General features: G+C 46.5%; 4 protein-coding genes across 4 annotated transcripts; 2 read left to right on the top strand and 2 right to left on the bottom strand.

Annotated features, from left to right (window-relative positions):
- The first annotated feature begins 3,792 nt into the window (after nt 1-3,792).
- Nucleotides 3,793-7,772, top strand: LOC128711298 (endothelin-converting enzyme homolog). The gene is made up of 5 exons (XM_053806164.1): nt 3,793-3,804; nt 5,206-5,470; nt 5,553-6,070; nt 6,135-6,553; nt 6,617-7,772. The coding sequence occupies exons 1-5, from the start codon at nt 3,793-3,795 to the stop codon at nt 7,770-7,772; spliced, it is 2,370 nt and encodes a 789-aa protein (XP_053662139.1).
- Nucleotides 7,773-8,928: 1,156 nt separating this feature from the next.
- On the bottom strand, nt 8,929-11,257 carry LOC128714649 (ovochymase-2-like). The gene is made up of 5 exons (XM_053809525.1): nt 10,570-11,257; nt 10,004-10,285; nt 9,751-9,933; nt 9,411-9,603; nt 8,929-9,274 (listed from the first exon to the last, which is right to left on the bottom strand). Exons 1-5 carry the CDS (start codon nt 11,255-11,257, stop codon nt 8,929-8,931), a joined length of 1,692 nt encoding a protein of 563 aa, XP_053665500.1.
- Nucleotides 11,258-22,716: 11,459 nt separating this feature from the next.
- On the bottom strand, nt 22,717-24,084 carry LOC128713736 (regucalcin-like). The gene is made up of 4 exons (XM_053808603.1): nt 23,922-24,084; nt 23,418-23,843; nt 23,199-23,337; nt 22,717-22,933 (listed from the first exon to the last, which is right to left on the bottom strand). The coding sequence occupies exons 1-4, from the start codon at nt 24,082-24,084 to the stop codon at nt 22,717-22,719; spliced, it is 945 nt and encodes a 314-aa protein (XP_053664578.1).
- A 1,074-nt stretch (nt 24,085-25,158) lies between these two features.
- Nucleotides 25,159-26,332, top strand: LOC128711475 (regucalcin-like). Its single transcript, XM_053806352.1, has 4 exons — nt 25,159-25,321; nt 25,405-25,830; nt 25,915-26,053; nt 26,128-26,332. Exons 1-4 carry the CDS (start codon nt 25,159-25,161, stop codon nt 26,330-26,332), a joined length of 933 nt encoding a protein of 310 aa, XP_053662327.1.
- Nucleotides 26,333-27,809: the final 1,477 nt, after the last annotated feature.

Below are 27,809 nucleotides of genomic sequence, written 5' to 3'. Positions count from 1 at the left end.
CGGTTGACGATGCAACGTACCATAAATAGAATTGAACCCAAATTAACGATTGCACCCCTTTGTGGATGGTGCTGTATTCTAAGCTCGACATAACAAATCTTACGCAAAATTTGTTACATTTTATATTTTTTCGTGTGATTGGGTAATTAATGTACTGATTATTTGATGGATTATGTCAACAATTTTGTCGATAATGATACAACTGATCAAAAAGCCTTCCAAGCTTAACAGCGCTATACTGGCAACAATTTGTTTATGAAGTTTCTAAAGCGTAGAGATGCCGAAAGTTTGCCCGTTGTTATCGGTTGTTGGATAAATTTATAATTACGGTTGCACCGTGAAGTTGTGACATTTTTCGTGAGCTGTCAGGAAGATAATTTCCCAGTGTTCCCAACTTTACCAAAAACTACAGTCTCGGTTCTAGTTAATCTGGAGCGAGCGAGGTTCCCAAATTGTCGATAACAACTTCGGGCGCGTGGTTCTTTGACGTGACGAGGCCACGGCATGATCCACAGCGAACGAAAAGCGCTCCAGTGCCAGGTGAAGTTGACAGTTTGTTTGAAACAACCCCCAGCAGTAGCAGCAACAGCACCCCTCCCAAAACCAAATATTGAGGTTTTCGCGTTCCCATGTCCGGACTAATCGTGTCCCGATGCCCGTGATTGGTAACGTGGAACACTTTGGTGCAGAATGCTTCAACTCCCGGTGCAAGGAACCCACGCGACGCGGTAACCACGGGCCAAGCGGCTTTATTCGATCGTTCTGATCCTCGGTCGCTCGACCACAGCCACGACCGTATGTCATCACTTCCGTTGGCTGGTCGGCGCTAATCGGAAGGACGCAAATCCATCCCCCACCCGCTGGTAGGAGGGTTCGAGTGAATAGCTAACAGTTCGAATTTGACCGTACAATGCATCGTATAATTGAGTTTGGAGCTGTGCAACCGGAACCGGGCCCGCCACCGGGCATAAAAGCTTTTCGTCGCTTTTATTTGACTTTAAATTTGGGTCATCCAAACCGGAACCGTTTCTTCGCGAGATCTGACGGAATTTGTCGCATCGTGCCGAATGGACTTTTGGGGCGGGCAGGAATGGCTACGTGTCATCTGGATGGCCGCCATGGGACCCCGGTATGTGGGGTCCGGTCCCCTTGAGAAGGCAGCTTTTAATTTTCTGCGCTTGCCACCGGGGATGTCTAACTCTCAGTGCTGCGTACATCGCACCGGAAGGTCAGCGCCAGAAAGCCGGTGGTTATTGTTGAAAAGTTGCTCGGCAAGGATGAAATCCCCCAAATGGTCAGAATGTTGGCGTTGGTCCTATTGGGACATTTTGTTGCACGAGTCCTGTATGCGAGAATTGTAATCGAAATGTTCGAAGAATTCGTACATCGGTTTGGTGATGTTTGATCTTAAAAGCTCTAGTTGGTTTGTAGCAGGAAATATAACAAGAACAATGTTTGCCTGCTTCGTGATGAAGTACGAACGTCTCCCAAAGTGACTAAACCGACCTTTGAGGACATTTAGCTCGGGTGGAAATTTATAGCATTTTATGCATATCTGCAATTCAATGAATCTTGCAATCGGATGCTTCCAAATTTACCTCCCCTTCCAAACCCATGTGCCAGTCAAACTGCAGCATACATGTGCACGAACCGTGCACAATGGTGCATTCTGAAGGCGATAGTTTGCACCTACTTATGTCCGTATCTATTTCCAACGTCTTTCCCGATTGGTGGGTGGTCTGCCTAACTGCTCCAAGTATTCGGCAGATGGCCAGGAATTCTATTCTTTTCGTGTGTGTGCGTCTTTTTCTTCTTTGGTTGCTCCTTTCATTTGCTTTGAGCGTAATGGAAAACAGTCGGTGAAAAAGATTTCCTCGATGTCCGGTGGCCCTGCAACCAATAGGCATTGCTCTTATGTGTGTGTTTTTTTATTCTTGCACCGTGAGTATAGTGGGCTAGAGCTAGTAAAAGCGATAGTTTTGGTAGTAGTAGCGGTAGTAAAATTATTTCTGTCCTAGTTTTGGAGCGAATATGGAATAAGTCCAGAGCGGATGGGAAAATTGTGTCGGGAAATTGGTAGTAGGATAGAAGAGTTCGTTTAGAGAGTGAACTGTTTTTTTCTACTCTGCCGAGAAGGATTAAATGCGAGCAAAAGAGAGAGCGAGAGAGGGAATGGAAGGATTCCCCTTCAGGAGAGTTGAGCTACTTTAGGATTTTCAGATGAGTGTCCACTGTTCGGCCGCAATTTGAGTTCCATTGAGTGTAACGGAAGAGTCTTTTGAACGTTATTTGAATTTGAAATGGAGATTTTTTTTAAAGTTTGTCAATTAAAAAACCTTGAAAAATATTTAACATAAATAAAGTCTGAGAATGTGATCTGGGTAGATTATAAGACGAATTGCAAGAATTCAAGTTTTTAATGCTCCAAATCATTAAAAGAAGAAAAAATACTTGACTTGTATCTAACAAACTCATTAAAATGACGCATTTAAACATTACGTTTCAATGAGTATAAAAACAAATCAAATAAATAAACATCTTGCGCCTATTTTTATTGGCATTCCACGCACCCGCTTTAGCGTACAAATAAAGAATGTAACACGAGGGTGCAACACACGTGTGTGGCATCCCGTTTTGAACAGTTCCTGTATCATTTCTTCAAACTCCAATTGCATTAATGATTTGGATGATATCATGCACGCGCTGTTCATTCCGCACCGAGGAAAAATGTATCCTCCATCGTTTTGCGCCATTCCGACCAGCTCAGCTCATGGCTGGGAAATTGTTTATGGAAAAAACACTGTTTGACAGGTAGCGGAAAATTACCCCACCGATAGCTTTGATCCCGGCGGAGGCAGAAACATGGAAAATTCGCTCGCTTCGTTTCCAGCTGATTGCGCGCCCTAGCTGACGGATGCCTAGACCGACATGCCGCTACAGTGCAGCATCGCACGGGTGGGACATTGGCTGAAGGCGGGTTTGTTTTGGTATCCAATTTCCCGGCATTTCGTAGGCGTCCGTTACCCGCCCCGCACCACGGCACGGGGAGACACATCTGACAGCTCGTGAGCACGGCTGTCGGACGCAGCCGCGATACATTTGACGGTTGTGGCGCATGTCAGGTGCAACTATTTTCATCCGTTCCTTCATCAATACAAACCATTTTTTCAGGCACGCAAGCAAAAAGGGCCTAGGTCGGTGCATTACTGTGCGGTTTGTGGTGTTTTGTGAGCGTTTTACTCCGTTTCGGTTGATATGCAAAGCGATAGGAAAGGTGGAAGAAGATAGTAGCAACAGCAGTGAAAGTTTAACGATGCAGATGGCCTCCACAATCCGTGTCGTTCCGTTGCAGCTTCCGACGGAGTAGCGTTTTTCTTGGAACGATGCGTTAAAGACACGTCCGAAGCATCTTACGCGGTGGCCTACAAAGTGCAGCCAAGAACAGTGCTAGCGGCTGTTGCAAACGGATCGATAGTGTGAAAAGTGTGAATTGCGTGAACGCAAACAAACAGTATCCAGCTGCAAGGCGAATCGCGAAACGAGCTACAGCCTCAAAACCGGGAATCGAAGCGCCTGCAATATGGTAGCCAGCAAAGGCTAGACTTGGGGGCTCGTTTTTACAACGCGTAAAACGATAACGGTAGCCAGCTTCGCCCAGCGGAACAACATTGCGTTGAAGCTAGGGGAGCGATAGAAGAAATTTGTGTGCAGAGATAAGTGTTTTTTGCTGCGACATTCACGCGTGTCCATAGGTTGTGAAATCAACACAGCACCCGCACCCAACATTCCAGCATGTCGGTTCAGGTGAGTAAACCGGACGCGGAAACGCAGTGCTGGCACGAAATTATGTTGACTGTGTGAGCAAAAACGATAATCAACTCGCCGCTGGAATGGTTTTACGAGTGTACTTGTGCGAAAGGAACACGATAAGATAAATGGGTCGCGAGCGGGTTGGTGATGCGTCTGAGTCAACTGAGGGAGCGAATCAGGATTTGTGGGATGTTGGACGAGCAAAAGGGGATTGTCCGAGCGGTGCCGTTCAATATGGTTAACAGGTTGTGCATTGTGCAGTATTGCACGTCTCCAACAATCCAGTCAGGGCAGCGTTAGGGAGTAGAGACACGGGAAGATGAGTTGCTGTTCCACTTACGTTGTCATTTACATCGCTCGCATGTAGTGCATTGTTTTTAACAGAAGCCATTGTGTTTGGTAGCTGGACCGGAGCTGTTCTGAGTTCTGGACATACTAAGTATATTTCAATCTCATCCACCCCTAACTACCCTACACATATCGTCCCTAGACAACCCCTAATTCGACGCGCCTAAACTCATCATTATTCGCGTAAAATTTAGTCGCAATACTCGTAAACTACACGAGACCATTTGGCTGCACCGTGCTTAATTATTCAGCTTCGGTATGGCGCGAACCCTCAACGCAAAACACGTGAATCGCGTAAGATGCACACGGCGTCCGCCCCGGAAACCGCAAACATTCGCTAATCGCCATCACGTTTGTGGTGGTCTACATGAGCTAAAAGTTCGTCAGCAACATCTTCCAACCACATTGAAGCGCCCTAGACAATGCGGCGAGCGGGCAGGGCGTTTCTATTTCGGTGGATTATTGGTGGTAGTTTTATGAATGAGCGGAGCGACGTACAACCTTCACCGCGTCCCGTGGTTCCCTTCCGCGTACCAACGCGCTTGATTAGCGAAGACAAATTGGTGGGTTGGGGTGGTGTGTGCGTCATGTGCGCAAGCGTAATCGCGAAACGGAGCGAAACGCAAACGGAGCGGTGAACCATTGTTGGGTTAGCGTTGGTGCTGATAGGGGGTGATTGTTTACCAAGACCGTGCACACACTCGCTCTCTTTGGCCGCGGTTCGCAAGATCGCGAACCATGCGCAAACAGTTAGAAGTTGATCGTGTGCGCGGTGAGAAGCAACGACGGCGCTGCTCGGTTGCCGCAGTTCGTGTCGGTTTGATTAGACGAAGGTCCCGAAATAGGGAGAGTAGCGTGGGGTGGAGAACGGGCTCAGGAATCTCGCACGTAGTTGATCTCGTCCGCCTCCAACCGTAGTTCAATACGAGTTTTGGTGGGTGTTCGCGAAGCGAACAGCGTCATAGCAACCGATCGCTGTTAATGTGAAGTTGTGGAAATAAACCATCGACCCCCCTCCTCCCGGTGGGGGGCAATCTTCCTTGACAGATGACGAGATATAAGCAGGCGCAGTTTGCGGACGAGGATAGCAGTAGTATCGGGTCGATACAGATCAACGAGACGACTCGCAGCCCTACGATGCACATTCGTTATCATGCCGCACGTGGCACCTCACTGTGGAATGCCCGGAGCAAGCTGGAGAAGGTCCTGCTGCTGCTGTTGGCGTTCGCGATCATACTGATCGTGGTGCTGAGCAGTCTGCTAGCGAACGATAGTACGCGCATTCTGCACGTGCGCCCTCACGTAGGTTCCGGTAAGATTTGGATGAACGAGCTGTGTAGTGTTTGTGGGTGTATTAAACTCTTTAAAAAATTGCCCCACCCTTCCATCCGCAGATCCTTTCGGGGTGGACGAGCAACTGCCCTGCCTCAATCAGCACTGCATCTTCGCGGCTAGCGAGATACTGCACTCGATCGACTGGAGTGTAGATCCGTGCGATGATTTCTATGCGTTTTCGTGCAACCAGTGGATCCGCAACAACCCCATCCCGGAGGGTAAGTCCATGTGGGGGTTGTTCGGGAAGCTGGAGCAACAGAATCAACTGGTGCTGAAGAACGCCCTCGAACGGCCGCTAGCCGAGTTTAAATCGAAGGCAGAGAAGAAGGCCAAACTGTACTACCAGTCGTGCCTGGACGAGGACGAAACGATGGAGAAGCTGGGCGCGGAACCGCTGCAGAAGCTGCTGCGCCAAATCGGCGGTTGGAATGTGACGGCCAACGCGAGTGGGTTCGACGTGCAGCGGTGGTCGCTGCAGCGCACGCTGCAAACGCTACAGATACGCTACAACATGGGCGGATTGTTCGGGTGGGCGGTCGGTGAGGATGATCGGAATTCAAGCAAGCATATCATACAGGTAGGTTTTTGCGTGGGGGGGCCAATGGATCGGGTTAATTTTGGAATTGTTGCCATGGTTACAGATCGATCAAGGCGGGCTTACGCTTCCTTCGCGCGATAACTATCTAAACAAAACGGCAAACGCGAAGATACTGACCGCCTATCTGGAGTACATGACCAAGGTGTCGGTGTTGCTCGGTGCGGACGAAACAGACGCCCGTCGGCAGATGCTGGAGGTGATTGAGTTTGAGACGCGTCTTGCTAACATCACCACGCCGCAGGATATGCGTCGAGATGAGGAGACGCTTTACCACCCGATGACGCTCGCAATGCTGCAGGAAAAGGCCCCGTTTATCAACTGGCAGGAACATTTCGAGGAAGCGTTCCGGTTGGTGCGCCGGAAGATTACCGAGAAGGAGCGCGTTGTCGTGTACGCTCCGGAGTACCTCGAAAAGCTAAACATCCTGATGAAGGAGTACACGGCTACGGATGAGAAGAAGATGTAGGTGGTGGCGTACGGTTGATCTTGTTTGCGCTCTATGACGCACTGTTTGTTTCGTTGCAGTATACTGAACAACTATCTGGTGTGGCAGACTGTACGCACGCTTACCGCTTGCTTATCGAAAGCGTTCCGGGATGCATACAAGGGCCTTCGGAAGGCACTGATGGGTTCGGATGGTGGCGAGGAGCTGTGGAGATACTGCGTGTCGGATACGAGCAATGTGCTCGGGTTCGCCGTTGGTGCTATGTTTGTGCGGGATGTGTTTCATGGTGATTCGAAACCGCAAGCGGAAGACATGATCAATCAGGTGCGGGATGCGTTCAAGGCGAACTTCAAGAATCTGGGCTGGATGGATGCGGAGACGCGTCGACTAGCGGTGGAGAAGGCGGATGCGATCAGCGATATGATCGGGTTCCCCGATTACATCCTGCACCCGGAGGAGTTGGACCGAAAGTATCAGGATTTGACCATTGATCCGAAGACGTACTTCGACAACAACATTAACTACAACATCTACAGCTTGCGGAAGAACCTGGAAAAGCTGGACCAACCTGTCAACAAGACGAAGTGGGGCATGACACCGCCGACCGTTAATGCGTACTACACACCGACCAAGAACCAGATCGTCTTTCCGGCCGGCATACTGCAGAATCCATTCTTCGACATCAAGAACTCCAAGAGTCTGAATTACGGGGCGATGGGTGTGGTGATGGGGCACGAGCTGACACACGCATTCGACGACCAGGGCCGGGAGTACGATAAGTACGGTAATCTGCACCAGTGGTGGAACAATCAGACGATCGAACGGTTCAAAAATCAGACCGAATGCTTCAACCAGCAGTACGGTGCGTACCGTATTAATGGCAAAACGATCAATGGGAAACAAACGATGGGCGAGAACATTGCGGACAATGGTGGCCTAAAGGCGGCATTCCACGCGTACATTAACAACGAGAAGAACAGCTACACCGACACGGACACGTTACCCTTGCCGGGTGTGAATATGACCCACCGGCAGCTGTTCTTCGTGTCGTTCGCGCAGGTCTGGTGTTCGGCAGTGACGGACGAGACGACAACGCTGCAGATAGAGAAGGATTCACACTCACCGCCAAAGTATCGCGTGATAGGCCCGTTATCGAACCTGAAGGAGTTCTCCGACACGTTCCACTGTCCACTCGGTACGGGTATGAACCCGAGGGAGAAGTGCGTGGTATGGTAAAGGGCAGTCCTCTACAAAGCCGCCTCTCTTTAGGGGTTTTACTTATGTTGCACGTGGTGTGGTACAAATGGTAACGCGCTTTGCAGCCATCTTCAGCGTTTGATTTACGCATTATTTACACACACGGGAGGTTAGTTCCTTCGAGATCGCTCGATTCTCGCTCGCGTTCTATATCTTGTTTTGGGGCTCTTAACGAACTACTCTGTCTAGGTTATGTGTGCACCTCTCTCTCTCTCTCTATGCCATACAATGGCTTACTAAACCTATTTTGTGCTGAATAGTCAAGGGAAAGGAATCCAACGCTACAAGAAAGCCACCACAACCACCGTCGAGAGCCCAGGTCGAGATGAGATTCGATTCACGCACCTTCGGTGTGTAAACCGAGCGCCAAAGCACGGGTCCACGGAACCGCAACCACTTGATCGATGCCAAATTAGAAACGAAAAGAACACTACGTACGCACAGTAAAGGCCGACGCCAGGCGGGCGTTCTATGTAGCATTTGTGTGTAAGATGTACTAAGTCAAAGACAGCAACCAAAAATTAAGTAAGTAAAACAATAAATGGGCCGGACAGCCGGGTGCAGTATATCTATTTTATTATCAACTTTTTCTACTATTGCGCCATTGGTGGTGAGTTTTCGTAGCGAATGAAAAGCCCTGCGAAGTGATGGGTGTTGCAGGCATTTTTCGTTTATAATTTACTCCATTATTGTATCGGGGGAAACAAATCAAACAAAATCACAACCCAACACTTAGAGTTAATACCACGTTTATAGTGCGCGAAACGTTCATTATTGTGATTGTATCTTAAACTGAGTAAGAAACAAATTAAGTAAGGCTAACAAATCGTCTACCAGTGTGCACGAGAGGCGACAACTGTGTGGAAACGGTGATGGTGATGCGGTAATTATATGACGCAGAGGCTTGTGATGAGATGGGTAGTGTAAAGTCATAAAAAGGGGAAAGGAAATAAAAAAAAATCATGCAAATTCCTATTAGCAAACAGACTACAAATGTACGTTTTGTGAAGAAGGAATCATCAAGATGAAATAAAACTTATCCTAGATTGTACAACTGTTCAACGCAGTGGTTTGTGAAGTTTTATTTTATATCTTTTCCATTTTCCAACATCGTCCATTGCCCTTTGTTCCCTTCCTAACCCTGCCACACCAACTGCTCGATCCAGGAAAGAAACGGTGCTACCTTGATGAAGCGAATCTTTGTACAGGTTCGTTCGAGAACAATGCCGACCAATCGATCCTGCCGGTCGCCGTCCGGGTTCTGCTGCATCACCATGGGCGCCAGCAGCTCGTCGTAGCATCGCCGTACGCTCCCCGGGGACGGTCCGGTTCGGTCACCTTCCCACCGGGCCGTCACCTCCGGCGACTCGATCGATTTGTCACCGGACGAAACATTCACGGCCGAGTAGAGAAAGATGTTCGGCAGGGTATCGGTTTCGGTACCGCCGGTCCAAAGGCACACAAACTGACAGGTGGACAGGCTGAGAAATATCGTTTCAATTTTCAGACCAACACAATGGCAAAACAAATCAATTCCGAACGATTGACGATTGGGTTTTGGTGGCTGTGGTGGGTACCGGTGTGTTGTGTCCCCACGCTCTGAATGCTTATACTTACGGCACGCTTCGTTCCAGTTCGATTAGCGCGAGATTGCTTTGGTCCTTCCCGTCCGCCTGCCACCCGCCACTTCCGGTGTCGTCCGTCGGCGGTGAGCTTTTGTTGACAAAATTCGGGTGTTGATGGAACGTCTTTATGTGGCAGTCCATTGCCTGTCCGGCTACCTCCAGCAGGATGAATTGCTTGGCCGGGGCTGGAAAATTTTTGCGCATCCACCATGCGAGTGACCCAGGCCGGATTGTGATTTATTCGAAATTGGTCGATTTATTATGTCTGTGGTCTAAAGTTGGAGGGGCACGCATATCACACACACACACACAGATAAAGTATTCTTTCTTACCTGTGCTTCGATGGCAGCTGGCCGGTGCCAGTAGAAAGCGGTCACTTATCAGCACGGCGAAGCAATCAATCACTAGCCGAGCGTACCGGCTAGGAGTGCCAGGGATATGAACCGGCCGAACGACCGATGTCAGATATGAGAAGTCCTCTTGCCCCGAGCATCTTTCCCGATACGATTGACACACTGGCAGAGACACAGATCGGAATCAATTAACGGTTTGATGAGTTTGAGTTTTGCAACAGCAAATTCTTACTTTTTTCACTAACGTTTCTTGGCGGAATCGTTGATGTTTTGTGGTTGTTTGGCACTGTTCGGGCGAGTTGTAGCTCTTCCATACTAACCACGGCTGCAATCCACGTCAGGTACTTGGGAATGCTGATGAATCCGGACAAACTTTTCGTGTTGCATCGAAACGGCGTCTGCCCGTCGGTATCCTCCCGTACTCCGGTGAAAGCCACAATGCCTAACGCTGTCCAACTGCCATTAAGGTTGGCAACGAATGCACCACCACTGTCACCGTTACAAACGTTGGTTCCTGTCATCCCCAAAAAGAGACATTGTTTTGATGGGCGAGAATATATCGGATAAACTTATTTGACATACAGGAGGCCGTATCACAGTGGAGTGGACTTCTGAACAACTCATAATGTTAGTTATTTGAAATGAAGTTTAAAAAATCCTTGCAATTTTTTTGATGTCAGGAATAATTACGTCATTGGAAATGCAATTTTTGAGCCACTAGTTACATCTGTTGACTATGGTGTTGGTACATTAAAAAAGTTCCTGGAACTTTTGACATAAATTACAGTTAAACCTTACCATTTTCCCACCCAGCACAGAACATTCCATCGTACAGGACGGGACCAAACAACGAGGAATCACTTTCAAGACACCGGATGTAGCTGACCACTGGCATCGCGCTCGACCGAAGTGTCCTGGCCGGTACATCAAGTTCCGTCAATCCCCAGCCCGCGACGCTACCAAACTCTACGCCCTGCAGCGCATTTTCCCGCTCCGGCAAACAGATCGGCTGCACGAACTCCCCAAACTCAACGACGGTCCTCAGCGACAGCAGGGCAAGGTCGTGCCGAGGTGAACCAACCGTAAAGTTATCGTGCCGATGAATCTTACCCACCCGATGCTCCTGGGAATGGCGGGCGAGTGCGAGCAGATCGTAAAGTCCCGCGCGGACGATCAGCTCGTCCGCCGCTAGCTGATAACCGCTGGGGGCCGTGACGCAATGGGCAGCTGTAATTACCACCCGTTCGCCCACGATGAAACCGCCGCAAGCGTACGAAATGGAGAGGTGTTGCTCCGTACGGTACAGCGCCACATGCCACGGAAACTGACCAGGCCAACTGGACGTTCCGTACGTGATGGTACCGGGGGCGGCAATAGGTCGCTGGCCACAGACGCTATCGGCAGCGATGGGATCGATCCGCCAGTGGATGGCAAGCGAAAGTAGCGCGAGTAGGGCACAGTTGCGATGCACCGACCGTTCACGCATGATGCGACTGGGTTGACTGACAGGCTCTGAGGTGAAGGTTGCCCACCGAGGGGTTTAACCGCGGGGCTTATCGATCGACATGAGATCGTGCGAAACGCACATAAACACGCACTAGCAGCTGTGAGGGAAAATCGTTAAGTAACCGTATGTGAGTTGGAATCATTACAATCTTATGGTTAAGATTTATTAGATGTTGACATCAATGAGTGGAATAATTCCTTGCCAATAATGGAAGGTCAGAACAGCAAAGTGTCTGTAAGCGTTGTCAAACGATCCTTTCGATTTGCATCCGTAGGCAATTATGGAACTATTACAAAAAGCAACCAAGCAACCAGAACTACCGTCCATTCCCTGGAGGATTTGACGCTGAAATTCTTGAGCATTGCTTTCTGATTCCCTCCCTAGCTCCTCGCTGCATTCCATCACTCTCCATCGTACGGTGCGCGATAGGGATGAAAATAAATTTGTTTACCGACTCAGATTCCCGGCCTGTCAGGGTGCGTTAGGTTGGGGGCATCCGAAATGCGGTCCGAACCGACGTTGGTACGGAGGCAATGGTTCGGTAATTTTCTCACGTTTTTCTGATAAAACCACCTGGCAAAACCATGGTTGGTCTGGGTGAGCATCGGAGCGGGACGCGGTCCAGCAAAAGCAACCCCGGCGGCAGTGATTGTCGGAATGGATTGGTTTGGGCATGCGGAAGAATTTTCCCCCACGTTGTCCCTCGGCCGGCAAAGCAGTCCACCGGCTACTGTGGAATGTGGAATCTGGAAACGTGTAATGGAACGTGCAACAATTTGTTGCCCGACTGGGTGGGTGGGATGGAATCCACAGTGAAGACGTACGGCAGGGTTCTTGAGTTGGGTTTATGTGTGGGTTTTTTTTTAGTTTTGCACTCGTTTTGTTATCGCATCAGGGTTGCGCCATGCATTCCGATGCTTCTGTCTTGACGGGTTTCGGGTAGCACTGGAGATGTATTTGGCCACTATTTTTCACATTCCGGCACACACACACGCACATACACACAACGAGCACGTCGAACCAGATTGGCAGCACTGACGGTGGACCCGGCTAGGTATCGATGAGGATCGTTCCGGGAATACGGTTTCGGAGCGACTCGGCAGTTGAGCTATCGTTGAAGCTTTCCTCTTCATTAGACTGACGAAGGTAACGAATCTGTTATGGTTTGTGCCCAGTTTTCTAGTTCCCCTCGGGTAACGTTTGTACCCAGCCACCAAAAAGCCAGTGCAATGGTTTTGTGCAGTAAAAACACACATCATTGAAATGGGAGGCACGCTCCGGGAATTGGGGTTGGGAAAAACCACCCCCAAGTGCACCAAAAAACCATCGCATGATACGTGGTTTTGTGTTGGGTTGGTATATATATATTTTTTTCGCCATGTGTATGTTAGCTTTCAACCAAGGAATTCAGAAATATGGGCGTAAGGGCTGGAAGCTAGACAAAACCGTTCGTACGGATTATCTATCAATTTCAAATTTAACTAACGAACAGTTTGCAATCAATAGTTGCATTCGATTCGATTTATTTTCACAGTTGTTAACTCACGTTGGATGGGTTGGTTTAGTTGGTGGATATATTATGCTCCTGTGGGTGAAGGACATGCAAAAGGACATGCACGGAGGATGCTGCAGAAGAAGCTTACGGCATTTCGCATCAATGCAAATGATTGTTGGTACAGTAATGTTTGCAATGCAGACAGATTTGCTGAAAGCTTTCGATGCTTTTGTGTTGTTTAATTAGACTAATTTCAAACTTACTCGCAAATCGGCAATTGGAAGGCATTTTCCGTAAAGTGGTATGTAAGATCGAATTTTGGTGACTTTTATAGTCGTGTACCTAAGCAGTTAGGAAATAGAGTGAACAGGCAATTAGGTATAAGTGAACGATCAATAAAAACTGTGTAAAGGGAGTGTGAAATATCGGAAAATAGCTTACTTGTTACATTCCTCTAATCTTTTGCATTATTCTCTTATGAACTTAGAAACCCTACAGTGTTAAAAAAATAATAAAAAAAGATTATGTTAGGATTATACGTTAAATCACAGCAATGTTGTTTGCAAACAAACTTAAAAATAGAGTCCTTTCACTAGGAAAAGTGTTACTTAGGACAGATATAAGGACGAAAAGGATATCTTGGGGATAGTCAATGACGATAACAGACGTTATTTATTGCAGCAGTATCTTCCAATCATGCTTTAATCTCATTCCATTAGATCTATCAAATCTATGCTCCAGAGTCTCTATGTGGAAGAGGACTAACCGGTCAGACAGGCTGAAGATGCTAGAATTTTATTATTCACTTTCAATTATATCAAGAGACAAATGTCAGTCAATAGACCACAGGCCTTTAAAAAATAAACAAAAATACTTGCAAGTATAGCGTTGATCTTTACTTTGACGACAATCTATAATTGGTGAAGTATTGCCGAATCCTTTATTATTAAAAGATGTAGAATGAAATGTTATAATAAATAAAATGTATAATAAAATATAAAAAAATAAAAAATAACAAAATAAATAAAATACATAAAAAGGCAGAATTAAAGAATAAATAAAACGTTCTTCAAAGTTGATCATTCTTGACCATGTTGACCTTCATCTTTCATTTTATCCAGTAAACTTTATTGAAGGTTCCCATAATTTGAAGCAACCACCGTTCCACTGCTTAAGCGGACGGTAATAAATTTAAACCTAAACATGTTCGCCCGAAGGAAATTGGGAATTCTACACCACCGAACAATGTACGCTACCTACCGCAGCGCACCGTTTGACAATAATTTTGAAAAATGGCCCCAAGTGCAGTTTTAATGTTCCGCTCTTAATTTTCCGTCGCGAGAAAAGAAGCACGAAAACGGGAGGGGTTATTAAAGCGGTAAGAATATCCTCCAGCCTTCCACGACAATGTTGTCTGCTGGACTGATGTTTGCTTTTGACTGGGGACAAACCGTCGCAGTTCTATCGCCACCTGACGGCCGTTCGTTCGTACGGGTCGGCCGGTGTTGTGTTAACGATCCCATTCCAGCCGAGAGAGGGCGGTATTGTTGTGGTGTAAATTTTATCGAAAATCATATCGGTTTCGAAGCGCGTTTCCCCACCACCCCATCTTTCCGGAAGGGCTTGCTCAGCGTTCCGGCAGCAGGATTTTGCTTTATTACTTTCCCATTAGCATGGAAAATTGCACTTTCAGGTTGCACCCGACGGGAAGGTAGCCGAATGATGAATAGCTTACGGGAATCAAGCGTCGTTTTTTTTTAGATTTTCATCGTTTTCGGCTCAATAAATGCAACGCGTGAAGATAAGAAACGGACTGGTTTGGGAAGGTTGCTTTTTACGCGCTTGTAGAACGTATTTCGGCACCTCCATCAAACCCGGCAAAGGCGATCGTGATTGCCGTGCCGGAAGATAAGAGCCATGAATTACAGCGCCAGTTTTATGCGATGCATTTATGCACTCATACTGCCTGCAGGGGGAACAGCATCCACGTGATGGTGGAGGAAATTCATCATCTGATCGATTACATGCCGACAATGAGCGATCGGTTGCGTTTAGGGAATGATTCCTGTTTGGAGGGCTGGTACAATACTGCACCATGGGCGAAAGCTGTGCTGTTGGTCGATAAATATTTATTTTTAAAATTTTCAGCTTATACTCCAGCTTGTAGTCCACGTGCCTCTACATGTCAATTTAAATTTGATTAACCGATACCATTTTTATCATATCCATTTGGTCCATTTGTCATTGAATAAGATTTCATAAGAAGTAAAATAATTTTGCATCCAAGCACTCCGTTTTTACCAACTTCCCATTGGAACCCACTGTGCAGTGGAGAAGCACCGCAGATGGAGGGGTTTTGCATCCTGATAGTGGGCTGCGAAAGTTTTGTTTACTGTTTTTTATCATGTTAATTTCCGTGGCATGCTTTAATGAGTCTATTAGCATAATATCGTGCCGACATCATAAATTGCACACGGAATGAGTGGAAACCCGGCGGATCGGTTAACTTGGCTTCCTGGATGTGTTGGCCTGGAGGTCACGAGTTCTGTGTAAGAGGTGCTGTGCGCTAATGTAGTTGTATTCCCCGTCGGTGGCGGTTGCGCTCGGTGCTCGGCTTCGACGGTTGCATCTTGACGCTGTTTGCATTATGCCTGTTGCTTCGGACCGCTTCGGGGTGGAAGTCGAACGTGCAGAGGATGTTTTTCATCGAGGAATTACAACCAATTTAGCTTCCTTTTTTTCCCCATCCATTTCGGTCATTCTGGGCAAAATGGGGATGGGGATTGCTGCCCATGTTTTGGTACGTTTCGATGGACAGGTTTGACGGGAATTTTAATAACGGTCATAAATATGTCACGTCAAAACATAGATTTCAACGCGCAGGAACCGATGGTGGTGGTGGTGGTGAAGATGCGCCTGAATATAAAGAAACCAGAAGAACCAAAAATGTGCCCTCATTTCAACGAGACCTTTCTGCAGCCGGTTAGAGTGGACGGTGACTCGAAAGCTGAAACCGTTTCGGTATTCAGATCGGTCATGCATCGGTGTAAGCTTCGGGGCATTAAAGCCAAATCAATCAATCTCGGGTGAGGATATAACTCAGGCTAATAAAGCTATAATTTTCCTAGCGACCCGTTTAGATGTGTCTTTCTTTATGGTTGATCACCGTGTACGAGGTGAAGGATTAGAAAGAAAGAGGATGCGGAAATTATGATGAGGTATTTTAGAGACATTATTCAGAACAATGTTTTTGTAGTTAGTGATGTTCTGCTTTAGCTTCCTATTCTTAGGGAATTTATTTCTACGGTTGGTTATAAGTCAACAAATAAGTTATCCGGATGTTCTTCAGTTTACATAAAGAATTTATTTCAAGGGTAAGAGATAACTAAGAACTAAAAGGAGAGAATAAAAGTTATTTCATCACAAGGTATGGAATAACTATAATAATACTTTGTACAATCGCTTAACTTAAATGTAAATAGTTTTAAGGATGTTTATTCTAGAACTGAAGTTATTACCTAATTTGTTGCTAACATTTATCGTTTTGATCAGGAGATCACTGAATCCAAAATTTGTCGTACACTGTATACAACAATGTCCTAGGCCTTACAATTCTGCACGCTTTTATCCTCATGCTGCAATAAACTCTGGGCCATTATTATCCTACGTTGAAGTGGTTCCAGTGTAAGTAAAAGACGTCTAAGAATGATGAGAAGGACATAAAGATAGACGAGAGCGTGGAAGTCGATAGAACAAAATACTTGACAAGATTCCTCGGAATTGTTTCGAGACAATCAAATTAACTTTGCTGTGAAGGATTCCTCGATGTACTTGCAAATTCTAGACCACTAAAGACAATTACCGCGAAGCGTTTGTACCGCCGGAAAAGTAAGTAAGTAGGTAAAGAGAATTGCTCAAATCAGAGCATTAAGAATAACAAAGATCTTTAAAGTCGTTCTTAAAACGTGACATAAAGCCTGAGTAATAACATAACTTGAATTTATCTAAATTTTACGAACTCAAATTTAGAAGTAGTTGCATGAAATGCTAATAGTTGAGCACATGAGATCCATTCTTCTTTAATGCCATTCCAGAGCATGTGGTAAAGTTAAAATACATGCAATTGAGTGCTATGAGCTGAAGAAATACAAAATATTTTGCAGTCTTTGGCAGGCAAGGAGGTCAGAAATTGGCCATAAGATCTTCAAGTTGTCGGTTGCTTTCACAATGATGATGAAATTGTTCAATATATGTTGATAATGCTCAAAATTTGTAAACACTTTGTTTAATGTATTAAAATAATTAAAGTATTCTTTGAAAAATTGTTTTACTAGTCTAAATGATATCAAATGGCATTGAATTTTACATCACCTTCTTTCGGAGCGACACCCGTGCAAACAATCCATTCGTTCCATTTCGTAACGTTTCAAATCAAATGTGCAATTGCCAGATCACATGCTTCGGCACTCCTATTTATTTAAATATGCAAATAACGAAATCGTGAGCACCGAATTTCAGGAAAATTACCACATTTTCCACTGGCAACAAGCGCGGCGGCAAACCCCGGGTACGGATGTAGCCCGACGTAAATGGCTTAGCGTCCTGCGCCCTAGTCCCATTCTCACCTGGCTCACAAACAGTACACTCAAACCGCCAGTTTGTGGTGGATGGAGGAATGTTTCGAGGAGGAATTATCGAACAGCCCAACACTCGACCCCGTCCAATGGGTATCGAGTCGCTCTGCTCCTGCCGAAAGGTGCAGAAACGGTCGGTGATTCTAGTCCAGCTTCCGGCCACTCAACTCGTTGGCCTCTTGATTAACCCAAACCTCGGGTGGACTCGGTTGGGCTCGTACGCGATACCGAGAACAGGGCCGGATGTTTCCTGCATCATGGGCTATAATTGGTCCGATTTCTGGCACAACGAATCCGCATCCGGACCGGGTACCGGCCGTAGTGTGCCGATTCCGTACCGTGTCTGGGCGACGATGCGTAGCCAGGTGCATATCTGGGTTGTGCAGGATGCGTCGAACGGTCAAACGAATGGATAAAGCTGATTGTTATTTTTTGCCCCCCCCAGTGTACCCAAGGCTTCACGGGAGAGTGCAAAGAGATGGAGCGAGGGATGGAACCGGAACCCCGGCAAGGAGCAAACCACATTCAATCCATTAAACGATGCTTCATGACGTTGGGGCTTTATCGTGCGGTTTTGCTCGATGCCGGAGATGCGTCCACCATTGCCCTCTGGGAGGGGTGATGTTTTTGATTTTCATCCCAAAACCGACCCCGGCACCGGTGGTGTATCCTTCCGCCATTATGACAAACGGGTGAAGGTTGCATCGGTTTGCGGTCGAGAGACGAACGTCAAAACAAATCGCCTCTGCTTCTGTTTGTGATTTTGAAGCGCACGTGCGTGAAGTTCGGTGCCGGGTTCGGGGTGGCCGGGTGGCTGCGGCTGTGGAAGTCAGATTGATCTGGCTTATCCATTTTTGTCACCACTCGACACCGAAACACGGTGCTGACGCAGGCTGGCTGGACGGAAGGCGAATGACAAGCCAATCGTTTGGTTGTAGCAGCTTGCTGTTTGCCGGTGCTTTAGAATGGACATGTTGTTTCAGTGTAAATTAAACAATTTAGTTTTACTGCCCGTTTTCGTTACTTTGAAAATTGGGTTTTTCGTTTGGTTTTTCCTTTGGTTTGGGTTTTATTAAACAACGCAGTAAGCAATTGAAGAATAATCTGCTAGAGCAATTTTAACTGCTATAACTAAGCACCATTTAGTTGCAAATCCGTCTCATGTTGAAGAAAACACACGATGGATTAGTATTGGATTCCAATCAAAGCATGTTAGCATGCGTAGGCTGAAAGCTGTTTCCCTTTGCGGTAAGTGCCACACATTCGTTCATCTGTCGTCGCTCGCTGCTTGTCGGGATAAAACGCGTGCCTATTCATTTTATTCGGACCGTACGTTTCCGAGCGTTTCCGCTCACTAGCAAATGATCATCGCATCCGATGTCCAATATTGGTACGGCGAACCATCACGGGGCCATCATCGAGAGGTTTCTGTTTTTTTTCCTTTCATTGGCATGTCTTTTTTTTGTTTGTTGTTACTTTTCCATTTTGCCTCCATCGCTAAGCGAAGGAAATGTGTTTTTCATTTACCTCTCGAGGATGAATTTCCATTTTTACGCCCGTGCCGAATGCGCTTCCGTCCCGTGGTCATCATGGCTCGTTCCGTTTTTCGTGAAACCGTAGAGCCTTTTGGCCTTTTTGCAACGCCACCCACACGCTGCAGAAAGGCCACGTTGAAAGCAAAATCGACAAACGAAAAAAAAAGGAAACTAAAACACCGGCCAAAACCAACCGTCTGGTTTCCCGCGGGAAGAATAAATGCTTGTCATTATTTTTAATATCGGACCGAAAATTGAAATTTTCCTTCGATCAATCTTCCGGGGTTGCGGTGGGGATGGGCGATATCGGCTGGCGGGTGGCGGGACGGGCCGCGAACGCTTACGGTGTGGTGCGTGGGATTGAGACGTTGAAATGAAAACCTTCATCACCGCTGTGTTTTCCGTGGTGGAATTGGTGATGTTTGGCGAACAGCTTTCTCGTTGCCTGCTGCGATGCCTTTAGGCTGAGCGGGGCGGCTTGTTTATGAGTGTGCGAAGTAGGGCGGGGTGAAAATATGCAAAGAGCAGCATATTTGAGCCACTTAGACGAACAGAAATAAAACTGCTCCAATAGACAAATCATCATGAACATCATCATCAGGCAGCGGGAATATGCAGCCGTGCGAAATGGAATCGGCGATTGTAAACGAAGGCTCGAAAGGATTGAGATGAAAATTGGATAGCGTGCGAAGCGAACATTGGTCGAATTTAGTATCGTTCGCCCCAAAATTAAGGATAAAGTCGTTACGCATCTTTGGCCTGTGTAAAGTAGACTAGTGTTGTTTTTTTTTTTTGTTATTTGCATACTTTTGTTTCAACTGTGAAATGGGAAAATAGAGCGGTAGCTTTAACAGTCGTTTGAGGATGCGAATATATTAGCCTTAAAAGGATGCATTGAGAATGAATTGCCCTTTGGAAGCGCCTTTGTTTACGATGTTTCTAAAGATGTACAAAAGCTCTTTTGGAGCTGTTCGTTGTTGCAATAAGATTTATTATATTAAATTTATTATATAATAATTTACAGCTTTACACATTGTCGGAAGAAAACGATGGAAGCAATCGAGATCTGTAATTGTGGCTTTTGAGTTATGGAATTTCATAACAGCCCTTTTCTTCTGTGGTATATTGGACGTCGGACATGACAAACACGTGGAACATGAAGAACACCCCCATCAGAAGGACTATTATTTAGAAGGACATCTTAAGTCAGTTAATTTTCTCATTATCACCATTAAAAAAAACCTCCAGACATTTCCTTATTTCTTGACGATTGTTGAAGGTCTGTTAGCATATGGACAGTTCAAGCAAGACTAACAAATTACTTTGTGTCGAACATATTTCTCTTTGCGAATCATATGTTGCTCACGGCCATGCGTTGATTGAAATCAGTAACGTACGATGGCAAAACGGTTCGGAGCAATGAATCGTAAATGCTTCGCATGATATGCGCTAGAAGCTGGTCGGAAAGTTTCACAAATATGCTACTACCACACCAGAATTAAGACAAAGTGTGGCGTGCGTGTATCCCAAAAAGTGGAGTGGAGCTGAAAGCGAGCGGTTGTTTGAAACTTTGGCAAGAGTTACTCCAGTGCAGTTTTGCAGCATGGGAACAGTTTGAAGTGACTTACACCAGGGTACGTGCCACGTAACTCATTCTAAAGCTTACAGCGTAAAAAAAAGGAGCGATAAAAATCTTAAAGCACCCCAGCCCTAACATCTAACATCCTTGATAATGATCCGGAAGCACTGCATCAGAGAGTTTTCGGAGGGTGTGGGCAGGACTTTCTTTACGGGGCATTCACGCGGCAAGTTTCTCTCGCACCAACCGCTGGTTACAATGTTATCGCCATTGTTTGGAGCACTTTGGCAGATCATAAAGTTTTCCGTTTATTGCCAAATTGCTTGATGGAGGAGTTTCCCTCCAAGTTGATGGTAGGAGGTGGGTAGGTACGTAAACATTTTTAGCATTTCATCATTATCGTGACCTTGTGTAATAATATCATTTGTATCTCCTCATCCTTTCGCTGGAAGGGAAAGTAATAATACGATGGCATTTCGCTGGAGAGCTTTGAACATTTTGGTTTAGAATTGCAATACTTTGAGGTATTTTGTGAAAAAATAACTATTATTCTTTTTGACAAATTAGTCTAATTAAAAAAACTCACCTAAAACAAACTGCTAGCCCAACGAACGGTCGAACGAAAGAAAAGGCCTTCTGCCACAAAGCAACCACACACGTGCTCGTCTGCGACCCGTCCGCGGCATCGTTAACAATTACGATTACGTGTGTTATCATGCTATCTGTTTGGCTAATAAGATTAAATTTAATGTAATCTCACCTAATCCTTTTTTCTCTAGCCTCATCCCTGCATCAGCAACCGTGTGGGTACGAGTTCCACAGACTAAGGCACCGGTGAATGGCGCGTGGAACAGAAGCTTCTAATTATTTTCTCCACCTCTCCAACGAATGTGGCCTGTTCTCACTTGCTGACTTCAGCATTGGCGCAGGTGGAAAAGGCTACACGGATAAATGTGTGTCTGATTGTTCACTCTGCCGGAGGCAGCGAAGTGCTCGCTGTCCGGGCAAGAGGATTCCGGATGCGGAGGATTGTGGTCACGGGTGTCCTTTCAGAAGTTTCTTTCGGTAGCAGTTGTGGTTTCGGCAGGGCAGAACCGTTGATTGGCGTAAAGAATAAAGCACCGTCACCGGTTGGGACACGCTGAGAGGGGGTTACACGCCAGATTAGGGGACCGGTTACTGGTTGGCTGGTAATGAGCATTCGTTGTGATGGAGGCGTTGATAACCCATCGACTCCGGGGGCAATGATGTCCAACGGCACAACCAGTAGCACACTGACGATAATCGGTTTGACGAGTCCCATTGAAGCTCCGAGAAGTTTCATTTCGGTTTGGTTAGCTTTTCGGGAAGGGAGTTCCGCTACACACATCGTTGTCATTGTGGAACTTGCCTACAGCGTGCGAAACCGGGAACCCCGACCGTTTCGTATCTGCATTTATAAAGCATAAATTTATCTGCATTTAAAACAAACCCGCCCCGGAATCAGCGCCTGTCTGCACGTGGCACGTGGGGAGGCACAGAGTTTCGGGGCACTGAAGGCTTCTTGCTGGGCATTGGCTGACCGTGCATTGGTGAGGTACTGGGGGAACTGGCGAAACGGCGGGCTGAAGAGAAAGACATTATAAAAATCTTTCCAATGTGCCGGCGCCACATTGTCTGACGGTTTGGGTGCCTCGATAGCTTTAGAATCTTCTCATTCTTCAGAGCCCTTTCTCCAAAAAACAAAAAAGAGAAAAGTCCCAGGCATGACACTACGTACACATCGTACAAAACGTTCGGGTGATCCTGGGGTGTATGTAAATCCTTTATTTATTCAACATTTAGTCGAAATTGGTGCACTTATTGTTATTGTGATCAAATCATACCGTGTCCTACTAGCCGTCGGCTAGACTGGTCCACATTGCTTCAACGCTCGTTTTTTTTCCCCCATTCGGTGCTGACTGGGGACAACAAGATGCGACACTTTTTCGCCAGCCAATGCGTTGTGGCAGCTTATCGAGTGGAAATTGAAATGATTACTACAGCTCCAAATTTTCACACTCACCGCGTGACTAGAGAGGGATGTGGGGACGTGGTTTGCAGTTGAAGAGGATCGCGGAACAAAAGTACACCAGGAGGACTGTTCCGAGCTCTTCTAGGGTTGGATTAATTGTCGGGCTGGAGTTCGATGTTTTTTTTTTTGTTTTTGGGCAGGATTAGGACGAAGAGCTCGGTAGCAGGAATTCGTTCATTGCAGTCCCACGTGCAGCCAGTCCGGTAATCTTCAGAACGGCCCCGGCCGGTGGCTCCTGAGGGATGGAAATCTCCTTGGCGGCCGTCGTAGCGAATAGGACATCCAGATTGGGACCACCGAATGCGACGGACGTTACCTGCGCAACGGGCAGCGCAATCTCCTGGACTATTTTTGCCAACCTGATGGAAAGCGATCACATTTACAGCATCAGTAAAATAGAGTACAATTTCGAAGCATGATTGGAGGAGCAGTGCTGCCAAACCAATTAGCAAATTTTCGCTACAGAAATGAATCCATTCCATTAGCATAATGTCTATCGATTTTCGCCAACAGTGGAAAGATTAGAAAAACCATCACCTCGGTTGTCACGCGTCTCCGTGCTACCTGTTACACTCAAACACGTCAACAAGCTTGGCGTTGAAGTACTTTGAACTCGACACTCACTCCGGATTTATCTTGATGATTTTCGAACCAGCAAACACGGCCACATACAGGTTGCCCTCGGCATCGCTCGTCATCCCGTCCCCAATGTACTCCGTTGCCGCTTCGTCATCCTTCAGCTTTATCAGCACCCTTTCGTCACCTACCGTATGCGGGTGATGATAAGACGAAGCACGGTGCGTTAGTGCCCAGCACGGCCAACCACCACGGGCGTCCACTTACCCAGATTTCCTTCCGCATCCACCGTGTACTCTTTGATGTCGAATGTAAACGAATCGATGTAGTAGAACTTGCCGGTACGCGCACTCCACGTTAGCCCGTTCGAGATGTGTACCTTGCTCTTGAGTGTCACCATTTGGCCGCGGTGTGCATCGAAGCGGTAAAACTTACCGTCGTCCATTTCGAAGTGATTGCGGGAATCTTCGGCCAGCATTGTGCCGGCATACAGCCGACCCTGTCCATCCACCTTACCATCGTTGAAGCGGTGATCGGCTTCCTCCTCACCGAGGTCGGTCAGCACTTTAACGATCGTGGCTGACTCGGCTAACCCGTCCCAGGTCACTAGCAACAGTCGCGTCCCGCTGCCCACCACAAACTCTCCCTTGCGCCCCTTCACCGGTATGACGAATGAGGCATACGTACTGCCCTCTGGAAGGGGAGGAACCGTGGGAATGTCAGCCTTGCTAAGCAGGGAAATGCTCAACCTTCGGAAGGAACCAATCTTACCGATCTTGGCAGTGTAGGTTCGGTTTTCACCCCAATCGTACCGATGCAGTGTACTGCCGAGAATGCACACGTAGTACAGGCTTTGCGATTCGCCGTCCCAGTGTGGACCTTCGCCGAGCTGCAGAAAAGGCCCGGGCAAAACTTCAACCTTCACGTTCGCCATTGTCGAAAGGAAAGAATGGTGTCAAGAAAAGGAATTGGGGCTAACTTTTGGGCAGTAGCAGTCAAATCGCTAGTGATAGCTTATCGCCGATACAGGGGGAGATATCGTAAAATAGCTTTTGAATCGTGAATAACCGATAGGCGATAGCACAGTAAATTGGAGCACACGACAAAGTTAAGTCAATCATGTAGGAAATAATTAAGATGGCAAATGAGATAATTAAATCTGATTCTACCGTCTCAAAATTATGTGTGGGATTTGAAAATTTGTTTTGTTTAAACCAGGGATCTCTAAACTTTTCAGCCCGCGGGCCGCATTGATTGAAACTACGATAGCGCGGGGGCCACTAACACATTATCTTGCGGGTAATTTTGCGGGACTTTTTTTTAAATATTTCTAGTATTTAATGTAACTGACTATTAAAGTAATTTATTTTTGAACAGTTAAACAATATTATAACTTTTTTCGTTAGACAATTTATGAAAATTGCAATAACAACGATAGCGTCGCGGGCCGCACTGCAGGTTCTCGAGGGGTCCCGTGCGGCTTGCGGACTGTAGTTTGGAGACCCATGGTTTAGACAATTTCGATGGCTTCGATAGTAACATTCTCGGAAGCGGATGAGATAATGGTTGCATATTGATGTTAATTGATTTGATTTTGTGAACAATATAAGCTGATTCCTTTATTCATGGAATGCTTTTGAACAATTGAACGGTTCCGATTTACATTGTGGAATGGAAAATCATAAATTCTTAAAAAATCTTAATGAAACCCTGGATTGTTCCAGCACCTGTTGTAAGCTTTGGTGTGCAATTTTTAGAAAAAAACATTCCCTATGTAACCTGCTGCAAAACAGATGATACGCACAGGCACCCGCTTGCCCTCCAGGCGAATCAATATCGACTGCCCATAGCCATGCTAATAACGCGTCGAATGCTAATAGACTTATCAAATAACAAACAAATAAGCGGCCCGGACCTTATCGGAATGCTACACTGCGGCCGGTGATGGGTCCGTTGTACTATAAAACGTCGAGTCAAACTCGCCTACGAGCGAGTATTTACGAGTACCATGGCCGATAGCTATCGAGTGGAAACGATACCGCCGTACACGGAGCTGGGCGAAGGACCGCACTGGGACATCGCCCGCCAGAGTCTGTACTACGTGAGTCTAACCAATGCGTTGATCTACCGGTTGGACTACCGGCAGGGTACAGTGTACAGTGCATCGATCGGTGAGTGACGGGGACGGTTCCATTCTGTGCCGTTTATGACATTCGCGGTTCCCCTTCTGTCGGGGTTTTACCAATTCGGACAGATGGCATCCGTTTCGCAACGTTCATCGTACCGGTGAAGGATAGGCAGGATTGTTTCGTCATCGGTGATACGATTCGGTTGATGGTGATACGCTGGGACGGTGTAGCGACCAAGGCGACCATCGTACGGGAGCTGGCAAGGCTCGGCACGGAGCACGCGGAAAATCGTTTCAACGATGGTAAGGTTGATCCCTGGGGACGGCTGTACGTGGGCTCGATGCTCACCGAAACGGCTGGCAATCCGTTCGAACGGGCAACCGGTTCGTTGTGGCGGTACTGTGACCGTACCGGGCAGCTAGTCGAGCAGGATCGGAACATGTACATTTCGAACGGTTTGGCCTGGAACCGGCAGACGAACAAGTTTTACTTCGTCGACTCGGGTGCAAATCACATCAAGGAGTACGACATCGATCTGGATGGCAATTTGGGTAAGTTGCTGGGGTCCGTGGGCTTTACCATACCCGTCGATAAGGTGTGGTTTTCATTCAAGTGGGATTATATTTGTTTTTCAGCAAATCCCAAAGTTTGGTTCGATTTCAAACCCGATGGTAAGGATCCGGGATACTTCTGCGATGGTATGACGACCGATAGTGAGGGAAACCTTTACGTGGCATGTTTTAATGGCTTCAAAGTGGTCAAAATCTCACCAGAGTATGCAGTTTACTGTCCATTTCCTTGGTGGACTCAATAGCTCGACTGACATAATACTCATTTCTTTCCTACAGTAAAAAAATTCTCCAAGAAATCAAAATTCCCGCCAAACAAGTCACCTCGGTAGCGTTCGGTGGACCAAAGCTGGATGAACTTTACGTAACGACGGCGGCCAAAAATATCACCGGACCACAGAAGGACCCAGCTGGTGCTACCTTCAGGGTGACCGGACTTGGTGCAAAGGGATTAGCTATGAATGAGGTCATTCTGAAGGACTAACAACCGGATGTAGATGATTCGTAGTATACTGTTGAAGCTTCTAGTGTCCAATTAATTGTCATCTCTTCATTGTGTGTTTCAATTTGTTCTAATTAATTGTCATTTATTCAATGTGTCTTACTTATGTGCTTTGGGCCGTAGTACTGTCCGGCCCATTTATCTATAGCTACTGATGACTTACTGACAGCTTCGATGTCTTAATGTCAATGTTACTCAAGCCATTATCGAGATTCTTGACAATAACCATTTAAAGGATAGCCCTTTTAAAAAGGATAGGGCCTTTGAAAAATAAATGAATTGACGTCAACAGGTCTCACGCTGTTTGCCTTATTCAATTTTAAAGTTTGCTTACTTCCATATGTATTCGGTGCTATAACCGCTTCACGGGTTTGGTATGCTATAAGAGTTCTCTTAGCCACTCACGGTGCAGCGTCGTCGTTTCCTTATCAATTATCTCGACCATTTTGGTATCAACACTATCATTCCATCTCAATTTGGATCTACCATGCCTCCTCTGTCCAAGTGATACGACCTAAAAGGACTTTACGAGCTGGGTCGTCCGGTGTCATTCTCATAACGTGATCAGCCCACCGGAGCCTGGCTGGTTTAATACGCTATAAAACAGTAAGTACATGGAGCTCGTCATTCTGGCAGCGGCTCCATTGTCCTTCCACACATACGGATGCCAAAAATTCATCCGAGCATCTTCCTTTCGAACGCGGCTAAGAGGGTTTCGTCACCTTTGGACAAAGTCCATGTCTCAGCGGCGTATGTGACTACTGGAACTGGTTAAGTTCCATATAGTCCCAGAGTCGTTCATCGCGACAGGTGTTTTACGTGGAGAATTTCCTCAAACTGTAGAATGACCGGTTGGCGGCCAGCACCGTAGCGCGTATTCCAACATCAATGTTTGTTGAAGAAGTTAATAGAAGTCTTCTGAAAATCCCTGCGAAAAAATGTGCTCCATGTTCTTAAATGTTTGTAATGTTTTACATAATCACAGGAGAAAAGTTTGATTAAAATTAAGTAAAAGAATTTCAAAAGCATATTGACTAATCTTCAAAGTCTTCAGGGACTCCAGACTCGATCGTTCCGGCTGTTCTTAAATACCTTCAACAGAACATTTCTCGTGAAAGCGCAGAAACAAACGAAATCCTTCCGAACAGATTGCACATAATTGGACTTAAAGATTCGTAACAATTATTTGTCGACAAACGAGCGGGATATTAAATAGTGTTATTTTTATTTAAATTAAGCTTTTTATGAGTCTAGCTCGGCAAGTAAACGTTGGCCCCGACCGGCCCCGTCCGTACCCAACGGCAAAGTGTTTCCAATTCAAACAACTTTCCGTGAGCAAGAGATTTGCGCTGTTTGATCTGTCCTGTGACAAACGCCGCCCGGGCAGTACGGCTTCCCCGGCTTTCCAAACACATCCCATAATGCAAACAGCATAATTTCACTGGAAAATGGAAAAGTT

This window comes from Anopheles marshallii, chromosome 3 (assembly GCF_943734725.1).
Source record: "Anopheles marshallii chromosome 3, idAnoMarsDA_429_01, whole genome shotgun sequence".
NCBI classification, from domain to species: Eukaryota; Metazoa; Arthropoda; class Insecta; order Diptera; family Culicidae; genus Anopheles; species Anopheles marshallii.
Note: the sequence above shows the minus strand (reverse complement) of the source record. Positions and strands in the feature narration are given on the sequence as shown.

What these genes read in the sequence shown, in the direction of transcription:
- LOC128711298 (XM_053806164.1), top strand. An exon ending in GCGCCCTCACGTAGGTTCCG is followed by an intron (nt 5,471 to 5,552) that starts GTAAGATTTGGA and finishes TTCCATCCGCAG; the next exon opens with ATCCTTTCGGGGTGGACGAG. An exon ending in GCTACGGATGAGAAGAAGAT is followed by an intron (nt 6,554 to 6,616) that starts GTAGGTGGTGGC and finishes GTTTCGTTGCAG; the next exon opens with TATACTGAACAACTATCTGG.
- LOC128713736 (XM_053808603.1), bottom strand. Translation starts at nt 24,084, where the DNA reads ATGGCGAACGTGAAGGTTGAAGTTTTGCCCGGGCCTTTTCTGCAGCTC. An exon ending in AACCTACACTGCCAAGATCG is followed by an intron (nt 23,844 to 23,921) that starts GTAAGATTGGTT and finishes CTCCCCTTCCAG; the next exon opens with AGGGCAGTACGTATGCCTCA. An exon ending in GGATGCGGAAGGAAATCTGG is followed by an intron (nt 23,338 to 23,417) that starts GTAAGTGGACGC and finishes CGCATACGGTAG; the next exon opens with GTGACGAAAGGGTGCTGATA.
- LOC128714649 (XM_053809525.1), bottom strand. Translation starts at nt 11,257, where the DNA reads ATGCGTGAACGGTCGGTGCATCGCAACTGTGCCCTACTCGCGCTACTT. An exon ending in CAGCTGCCATCGAAGCACAG is followed by an intron (nt 9,604 to 9,750) that starts GTAAGAAAGAAT and finishes AAAATTTTCCAG; the next exon opens with CCCCGGCCAAGCAATTCATC. An exon ending in GAACTGGAACGAAGCGTGCC is followed by an intron (nt 9,275 to 9,410) that starts GTAAGTATAAGC and finishes GATATTTCTCAG; the next exon opens with CCTGTCCACCTGTCAGTTTG.
- LOC128711475 (XM_053806352.1), top strand. Translation starts at nt 25,159, where the DNA reads ATGGCCGATAGCTATCGAGTGGAAACGATACCGCCGTACACGGAGCTG. An exon ending in AGTGTACAGTGCATCGATCG is followed by an intron (nt 25,322 to 25,404) that starts GTGAGTGACGGG and finishes CAATTCGGACAG; the next exon opens with ATGGCATCCGTTTCGCAACG. An exon ending in GTGGTCAAAATCTCACCAGA is followed by an intron (nt 26,054 to 26,127) that starts GTATGCAGTTTA and finishes TCTTTCCTACAG; the next exon opens with TAAAAAAATTCTCCAAGAAA.